The sequence below is a fragment of the Ips typographus genome, unplaced genomic scaffold, assembly GCF_016097725.1.
Source record: "Ips typographus isolate SLU unplaced genomic scaffold, UJ_Ityp_2.0 IpsContig35_part1, whole genome shotgun sequence".
NCBI classification, from domain to species: domain Eukaryota; kingdom Metazoa; phylum Arthropoda; class Insecta; order Coleoptera; family Curculionidae; genus Ips; species Ips typographus.
This window is the reverse complement of record NW_028098574.1, coordinates 97,941-107,225: the sequence shown is the minus strand read 5'-3', so window position 1 is coordinate 107,225 and position 9,285 is coordinate 97,941. Positions and strand designations below refer to the sequence as shown.

Genomic DNA, 9,285 nt, shown 5'->3' with positions numbered 1-9,285 from the left:
CATGGAAAGAAAGGAAACACAAATTGAAATTTCCGATTCTTTAACAAAATTCTATACGATATGAAATATTATCATCATATCATCATCATCATACCCCTCTACTTTGTAAAAAGATTTTTGTAAGTTCATTAGGTTTGGTCAGAATTCAATCCAAGACTATACGTATTCACTTTCTGTCAGCAACAATTAGCTTTAAAGATTACTACTGAAATGCTATATTTGTATTCCTTCAGATAATCGGATAACTGACAGGCAATTTTCGTATTAAAATACAACGACGTAAGTAATTAAACGCTTTTGACAGTTTTGAGTACTATACAGAGCAACCTAAGCCATTGATGAATTGATTTACTTCATTGTAAAGAAAAAAGCTTTCGCCCTGCTAAAACCTTTAGAAATTCGGCGTTCGGTAATTACTTAGTACTTCTTGCAAAAAAATGTTTATTTCTATCTCATAGCTCTCGAAGGTTTGTTCGCTTTGAAATCAAGTAAAATGAACGAGTAATCTAATAAAACAATCAAAAACATGTCAATCAATCATTATCGTAGGTGGCAATATTGTGAAGAAGACGGAGCCTTTGTGGACCTATCTTTATTCCATAGTTTCTTGATGGGGATTGTAGAGTGACGGGGGGAGGTCAGCTACGACAGTGACGGCGTCCAAACCAAACAAATCGACTTTTGATACCAGGGTTTCTTAGTAATAACTGATTGCTGGTCTACTCTATTACATACGTACTACGTTAGCAGATTAATGAAATAAACTTTGTACACTTTGATGTGCGTCTTTCTACATTTCAGATAGTAATCCATGGAGTATATGTTTATTTATTGCAATGAGAAAGACAAAAGTCACAATATGAATTGAAGAACCCTCGTATGTGCTGGGAGGGTGGGGGGGTGTTAGTCACTCTGGACGCCCCTGCATGTGCAGAAGAAGTCGCGCCACCGCACCGGGGATGGCTGCAGGGCGGTAAGCAGGCGAAGCGGGGTGGGGGTGGGGTTGGGGGGGCCATCCACCCCGTCGGGTCGCGGGCAACGGGTGCCGCAGTATTGGGTGGGTCAGACAACGCAACGATCCTGTACAGGGCCACACGGCCCTGCATGCACCCCCAAACGCACCCTCTACGCATCTAATTTGATCGATTATTTTGCTAATTTGGGGATACCGAACAATTTTTTCGTATTTCTTAGTGCGGTGTATTTAAAGTGCATCAGAGTATCAAGAATTACGTCCTCCGATATGAATTTCACATTGTGGATTTTTCTCTACTACGCTAGTCCGGTTGAATGCAAGGGCGGACCATAGACCGGGGCGGTAGGAGTTGAGTTGTTTTCACTCCGTTTAACTGTCAGAGTGAATCGTCGTACATGTACGTAAGTTTAGGACAATAACTCTTTCAGTTTCATATACATATTTATGAAGATTACTATTAGGGATGTTATTCATGGCATGTATGTACGTTTATTTTGTTCGAGTTTTGCTTTGTTTTTTGTCATGCGTGAAAGCTAAAATGTCCATTTATGCACAACTAACAGCCTTTTTTCAATCTTACTCTTACTACCTGTCATAACTGGTTCAATCAACCCACTGGATACTAATTACAAAATTTCGTTAAGCCTAATTTTTGAATATACATGTACTAAAATCAATTTTTTCAATTGTGAATGTCTACTGTTGGGTACTGATGGGAATAAAGTTTTTCTTTTGTACTATCTCCGAAAACTTTTAATTGGCCGAGAGATAGCCTGTTTTCGTTATTTACAATTGTCAACAAGTTTTACTGCAGCCTCAGTAGGTATTTACGCCATTTGCTTTATTTTAACAGTCTAATTTGGTGTAGGCAAATTCTTAAGCTAGAAACTGTCAAGAACTCTCAGAAAATCTGAGCAACAAAGCTCATGTTGAAATTTTCAAGGATTTGAAGCAAAATCCATGGATACAGGCTGGTACATGACTTAACATTGAAACTTGGAAAATAATAGAAGAAACTAGATTTAATATTAACTTAAGTTTACAAAAAAATCAATTTTGGCGAACATTTTAAATTGACTGTCTATTTATTAAGTATTGGTAAGTTTGAGATTTGTATATAAATACATTTTCTAAAAATACAGAAAACGTTCAGGAAAAAATAAAAAATTAGCTAGAATGACGAAAACCTAAACTTTTACAATCAACTAACCAGACTTATCACATTACCCCTATATGGCTCATAATTATTGAATCCAATTTATTTTTTAGCTGGCCTATATCAAAGCAATGGAAGTCGCGATGCCAATGACAGGCAGCGCCATCGACTGCTATGAAGACATGTTCAAAGAAATAACCAGAAAACTATACGGTGAAGACGGCCTTCCGGACTTATCGACTACTGAACGAATACCTTCCTCTGGAACCGACCGGGGACTAACCCCAATCGACTATGAAGTTGACAACCCTATTCTAAAACCTGAAGAACATTTAACAGCTTTTGGTTTAGCGGCTTTGATGCAAAATGGGTTTCCAGCTACCGGCATTTTAAATACAACATTTCCTAACCACAAGGCCACTATGGGATTGAGTTTGACAGCTTCGGCTCAAATAGAAGATAAGTGGATGAGTAGTGAGGAGTCTCTTCAGTGGACTCAAAGTAAAGTAGCCACATACAACGCTGCACAGAAATTATTTAGATGTTCTGATTGCGAATCCGTGGGATATTTGAATCGAGTGGCTGAACATTGGTTAGGAACCCATTCAAATTTAAGGGCGTTTCACTGTCCTCAATGTTCATACGAGAGTGCTTGGGCTAGATGTGTCCGAATCCATTTAGGAAGACAACATAACATCAATATTGATGAGTCTTGTGAAGCTTTAACTAAGGACAATCCTGTATTACAGGATATTATAAAATTTTTACAACGGTTGAAAAATAGGCTGGATATAGGTCCTGGAATTGGTAAAGCTACGTCCGCTAACCCAAATCATCTAGTACCTTCAGAAGAATTTCAAAGTATAGGAGGCTCTAGTTCTGTCCAGAACAATTTAAGCCAAGCCAGCTCTAGCAGTTTGTCCAGTAATACTGGAGACTCTACGGCATCTTCGTCAAATAAGAGATATAGTTGCACTTATTGTCCTTACGCCACAGATAGGCGAGATTTATTTACTAGACACGAAAATATCCACAGGGAAGAAAAACCTTTCCAATGTTACGTGTGTCAAAAACAATTCAACCGAGCCGATCATGTAAAAAAACACTTTTTAAGAATGCACCGTGACCATCCTTACGACTTAAACAGGATAAGAAGACATCCCCCTAAAAACGCGTCAGGAATGAGTTACTATCAAAAATACAACTCCAGTTCCACAATAGTACAACCGGATGCTTTGAACACTTTATCTACAATCAGCTCCTTAACGATACCTGGTTTTAACGGAATAGCTCGAAGTCCTTCCGTGCCCGGTATCCGTCAATCTGACGTGAAGACCTTGTCAAAAACATCAACCATAACGTCAAAAAGTAGTAAAAAAAAAGGCGAGAAAAGATTCACTTGCTGCTATTGTTCTTGGTCCGGTGTGGATAATTGGTGTCTGAAAAGGCATATGAATACCCACTTGAAACCTTTTGTTTGCGGATTATGCGATTATAAAGCAGCTAGATCGGAACGATTGGCTACTCACGTTTTGAAAGTCCACAACAAACGAGCATGCGCTAAATGTAGTTTCCTTGCTGATGATTTAACTCAGCTGACTGCTCATCAACAAGAACACCAGTAAGTACAATCACTGATGCTATTTGTACAAGTTGTTGATTTTGTTGGTCTTTTAAGTTCTGAAACTTTCATATTACCTTGACATTCTTTAATTATTGTTCTTACTAATAAATTTAGGACTAATACATAAATTCAGTACCTACCTAAATATCTGTATATAGCTTACATATTTATTGCCATTTCAGTAATATTTATTTGTGTTTGTTGCAGCCCTCTGGAATCCAGAAACCGAGCTTTGACAGGAATGTCAGCCTCAAGTGTTTCCAATAGTAACATTATTAGTAGCGGAACTAGCAGTAATATTTTGAGGACCAATGGTTATAATAGCGGCCCTTCAACTCCCACAGCTACCATCACGTCTTCTAATAGTACAAACAATAATCCTAGCAGTAGTAGTAGTGGAAGTACACCCACTATTTGTAGGTAAGTGATTTTTAACGCTGCACGGACTGTAAGTTGATTTCTTTTTGACTTTAGTCAATCTCAAAGTCTTACGATTAAAAACGCGGATCTGTCGGCTGCAGCAGCGCAAATTCTCCAACACAACCGTTTCCTTCAGAATGAAGTAAAGTCTTGGAAGAATCAAATACCTAAACAACATGGAGCAGCTAGACTGTTTAGTTATATGGAAGCGAATGATGGTTCGGACCAAGAGAGTGAGTCTCAGTCAAGAGCAAGTACAGCAGAAGATATGTCGAATAGAATCAGTTTAAGTCACCGAATTCAATCGGATTTTCTTGAGGCGGGAGGTGTGGAAACCACCCAACCGGAAGCAGAAGAAGAAGTAGGAGGAGAAGAAACGGAACTTCCCTTGTTCGTCTGCCAGACGTGCGGTTGCGAATTTGAGGACGATTTGTCGTTGGAGACGCATCAATTCACGCATCGACACGTCACCGCATCTCCCGCCAAAAGTGAGGATATTAAAGAGAACGTAGATCCGTTTAGGAAGTATTCTTGTAAACTTTGCGATGCTTCTTTTGAAAGTCAGAACAGCATCATCACCCATATGGCAGTGCATACGAATTTGACAACAAAACCTGTTGTACTGCCAACGCCTTTGAGTCATTGCAAACGGAGCAGGAAACAAACTAAACCCAAAAAAGTTGTAATCCCATATTGGGATTCTGATGAGGTTGAGGTTTTAAGACATCTAAATGGCAAACTTAGAAAGTGGAAAGGATATTTGTCGTCAGAAAGTACAGCTGGAATCAACAAACTTGTAGATAAATATATGGCCCAGCTAGTGACTCGAAAGGGATTGACATGCAAAATCTGCAGACGATCAGGCATCAGCAGATATCACACTAAAATATCTTTAACTCTTCACCATTACTGGAAACATTCCAGAAAAAGATTTGCTTGCGAGCATTGCAATATGACTTTTAAGCATCGATATCAAGCCATTCTACACTCCGGTAGGGTCCACACTGAAAAAAGCCAGTCCCTACCTCTTCCCGCACCTCCCCCGAACAATAAAATCAACGTTATCAGTAACCTCACAGTAGCACTACCTCATCAAATTAAAGACGCCACTCATGTTTCGCTAGAAAACGTTACCCCTTCCGACATCAATTCTTTCACGAATTTTTTTAATGGTTCTCACAGTGTCACTGTACCTGATGCTAATATGTCAAACGCCCATAAGTTGGGAATGTCATTTTTTGATCATTCTTTTATTCAGAACAATGTTGTCAATAATCACATGCCTATCATTATACCCACTTTTCAACCCAATTAATGATTTATGTACAACACTACAGGGTGTTTTATAGAATTTATGCATCACAAAAATGCGAGACTTTTTTATAAGACGATTGTAAAAGTACTACTAGTGTATATATAAAATTCTACACATTTTCCTTGGTTCTACATACAGTTTTTGTTATAATCATTTGGGTCTTTATTTGACGTAAATTTTTATTTATTTTTTTAAATTATATGTACAATATTGAAAGTTCTTGGATTTATTTTTATTATTTTATGTGTGTCAAAGACACCCTGTATACAATCATTCTCTTTTGTTATGAAAAATAGGTTTCTATGATTATCAGTCAACAAAATTGTGGTAAAAATCCAACATAATGTAGAATCGATCAAAAAGTGACCTTTCAAAAATGTTGCTTAAAATCTGTAAAATGGTAGTGTTGCCGAATGTTTAAAATATATTTTATTATTGTAGTATACTAAAAACGTAGTTAAATATTCGGTAATGGAAAAGAAACCATAGTTTTTATAAATTAATAATTTAAATATACGAAACATACAATTAGATGGACCTTCTCTCAAATTCCATTGATTATTAAGTTCTTCTGTGCAATACGTCGTTGAATTTTACTTAAACGTTTTTGTTTTATTATAAGTTACGTTGTTGTTTTTTTTTTGTTTTAGCTTGTTCTCTTTCTGCCCTACGTATTGGAATTTTAAAGAAAAATAGTACAAAAACATTTTTGTTGTACTTTGTATACCTTTAATGGAGCTGTGCGTTTTAATGTTATTGTTTTTGTTTGAATTATTTTTTCGGCTGTCATTTACACATATGTGTTTTGTATTTACAAAAAATATATGACGTCATATGTAGTTGTTGTTAAAAGCTTATTATTTCAATTTCCTTTTATTATTGGCGTACGTGCAATAACACGTTTTTTTATCATAACGCCTAAAGACACTAGTTTCTTTGATAGGAGCTTTGCCAAGTCTATTGAGGAGAACATTATATTTTACTGCAACTTTGATAAGGTGGCCAGAGTTCAGTGACGACTCGTATACTCGACGATATGTAGAAGTGTACACCTGCACATTTTGGCTTGGTAGTCAATTTTAAGTGAACGACACTGGTAATAGGTAAGCTTGACAAGTAATTTCAAACCAGTGCGTGTGTAACTTAACATTAAAGCAGTTCTTAGAGCAGTCCAGTTTAAATATTCTGCTGAAAGTAAGTACCTACTATATTAATACAACTCTAGTTTAATCTTTAAATTAAGACGTAATTCCAGTTTTTCAAAATGCAATTCAACATCGAAGAGTTACCAGCTGAAGACTACCCCCGCCCCAACCAAAGCTTGCTGCCCCGAATTCCTTTTGAAAGGACCTACCAACATAGGGCACTTTTGGCGTTGATAATGTACATGGAGAGATTCAGTCGCTTCTGCCAGTATCTGCAGCATCTGAAGAGGAAGTTCGTCCATACTGTAACATCTAGAGAAACTGCTATTGCTGCTGGTATCATATTTATGGGAGTGTGGTTTCTTTTTGTCATCATTATACTGAGCCGTGACTTACATTATTGTAATGAAAAATCTGAGGGTTTGTTTAAAACTGTTAACAATCTTCAAGACTACAATGATAAACTTGAAAAATTTCTTAAGAAAATGGGTTACAAGAATATTAGTAGAGATCACGTAGGTTTGTGATTTAATTTTATTCATATTGTCTTAACTAACTAACTTAACTAACTTTTTATAGGTTTTGTAGCTAGGATAATTTTAATACTTATACTCATTGTAATATTCAATTATTATTAATATATAAGTTGGCGTTCAATCAACTGATTTTTTCTTTCGAAACGATCACTACTTATCGCAGTAATATTGAATGTAATTTGATATTAGCGATAATTCCTTATAACACCAACGTTGTGCTTTGAAATGAACGTAACTATCAGGGCAAAATAGTATTAGCGTCTAAACTTTGCAGTGTACAACTTGTGCAGTACGACGAATCTACAGATATTTTAATAAAAGCTGATTTTTAAAAACTGTAAGTACATTTAGAACATGTTTTGTTAAAATTATCTAAACTAGTCTCTAATTTCAAGACAAGCGAAAAATGAGTTCTTTGTTATTTAACCCCCAAACCAACCAAGAAGAACAAGAACCTGCCCAGAACCCTTTACCTGCAGAAACCACCCAAATCCAGATTATGCACAGATCGGAATGGACGTTCAACATTCTCTTCATTCGCTTGTATCGGTTGATACAAACCATTAAAAGAGCCTTGATACTGATTGGACAAGAGCCTTTTAAAGGTCGTTCTTTCATTGTGACTGTCACATCCATTTGCTTGACTATCGTCGTAATCATATATCTGGTAGGCATGCAGGATTTCGATTCGAAGAAGAACGAAGAAGAGTTGATGTCATAATTTGATTAGAATTTGTCCATTCGAGTTCTGTGCGTGAAGTATATTCTCCTCAATATTATCTCTTAAATTATTTTCTTGACAATTTAGTGACAATGTATCAATTTATAGAACTAGCGTTTTCTGTTACTTTTGGTTACTACTCGTACTTCAATCCACAATTAAATTTTATATTTTGTATTTAATACCCTGTATATTTGTTTGCATATAGTTTAAGAAATAACAAATTTTGTCAAATACACTATTTTCAGATACCTTATTTATTATTTTCATTTCAATAGATGCTATCACTCTAGCGGTATAACATCTACAATTTTAGATGTTACACTACATTACCCTACACCACACTATTAGTATTATAGATTATTTATGTAAAAGTTACCACTTTCTTTAACTTTTTGGCAGATTTTAACATTTTTCATTTGGAAAGCCCATACGAATGACTCATTATAAAACAATTTCCTGTCGTACGTGCAAAAGTTTCAACCTGTTATCAAAAATTCGAACATGAGTTCAAGACTTTGGAAGGTGGCTCTATTGTTTTCCAATCTTCATGACTGACATAATTAGTGATGTAACTTTATTGTTAAATTGATAAGCTTTTTGCTAAAGCCAGGATGCCATTGGTGGTTCGTCTTAAAGGGCTTTTTTGATGGTTTTAATATATGTTTTATCAGCTAAACTCCTAAATTGTACTTTAGTATGTATTAATGGTCTGACCGTAAAGTGTAACTTGATTTACTGTGATAAAGAGCAAGTAGATGCAAGGAAGTATTGAATATAAAAAAAGTGACATGACGCCTCTGGATACAGGTGAGTGCAAGTTAAAGAAGGACGCAACTAAAAATTACTATATAAGAACTTCAAGTGGTAAATCCTGTCTCAGTTTTATAGGTAACAGGTAAGTACCAGGGTATCCATTATTTTCTAAAGTGTTACAGTACGATTTTACTTTAAAGCGCGTCTGAAAATGGACTCTGTCATCTTGACCCGCTTTGTTCATCATCCAGAAGGTTTGCCGAAGGAAGCACCATCCTTTACACCACCCAGCCCGTACCAGGTCATCCCGGGATCGGTAGCAACTCCCAATTTCTTCGTCGGATTCTTTATTCGCCTGTTTTACATGCTGCAAAATGGTTCAAAGCGATTGGTTTCCAAAATGCCCTGCAAAGCCAGCTCGTTTATCTGTACCGTTACAGCCATCTGCATGGGGATTGTAGTGATTATCTTTCTAGTAGTGTCTCAAGATTACCATTCGGAGCAAAAGGAAGTGCAGAAGGTAGAAAAACTCCTTGAGGATGTTAGAAATGAAAAGGACAAATTAAAGGATTTTATTAATGACTTTATTAAGTATCGTAATACTTCTAAATGAGGAGGTCTAAGGAGAGAACTGCA

General features: G+C 36.3%; 1 protein-coding gene across 1 annotated transcript; it reads left to right on the top strand.

Moving 5' to 3' along the window:
• Positions 1 to 1,046: 1,046 nt before the first annotated feature.
• Positions 1,047 to 8,149, top strand: chn (zinc finger transcriptional factor charlatan). Its single transcript, XM_081995073.1, has 6 exons — positions 1,047 to 1,373; positions 2,246 to 3,753; positions 3,964 to 4,176; positions 4,231 to 6,685; positions 6,747 to 7,509; positions 7,568 to 8,149. Exons 2-4 carry the CDS (start codon positions 2,264 to 2,266, stop codon positions 5,489 to 5,491), a joined length of 2,964 nt encoding a protein of 987 aa, XP_081851199.1. The 5' UTR covers positions 1,047 to 1,373; positions 2,246 to 2,263; the 3' UTR covers positions 5,492 to 6,685; positions 6,747 to 7,509; positions 7,568 to 8,149.
• The last annotated feature ends 1,136 nt before the right edge of the window (positions 8,150 to 9,285 follow it).

Coding starts and splice junctions, on each gene's coding strand:
- chn (XM_081995073.1), top strand. CDS start 2,264: ATGGAAGTCGCGATGCCAATGACAGGCAGCGCCATCGACTGCTATGAA. Junction 3,754..3,963: donor GCTCATCAACAAGAACACCA/GTAAGTACAATC, acceptor TGTTTGTTGCAG/CCCTCTGGAATCCAGAAACC. Junction 4,177..4,230: donor AGTACACCCACTATTTGTAG/GTAAGTGATTTT, acceptor TTTTGACTTTAG/TCAATCTCAAAGTCTTACGA.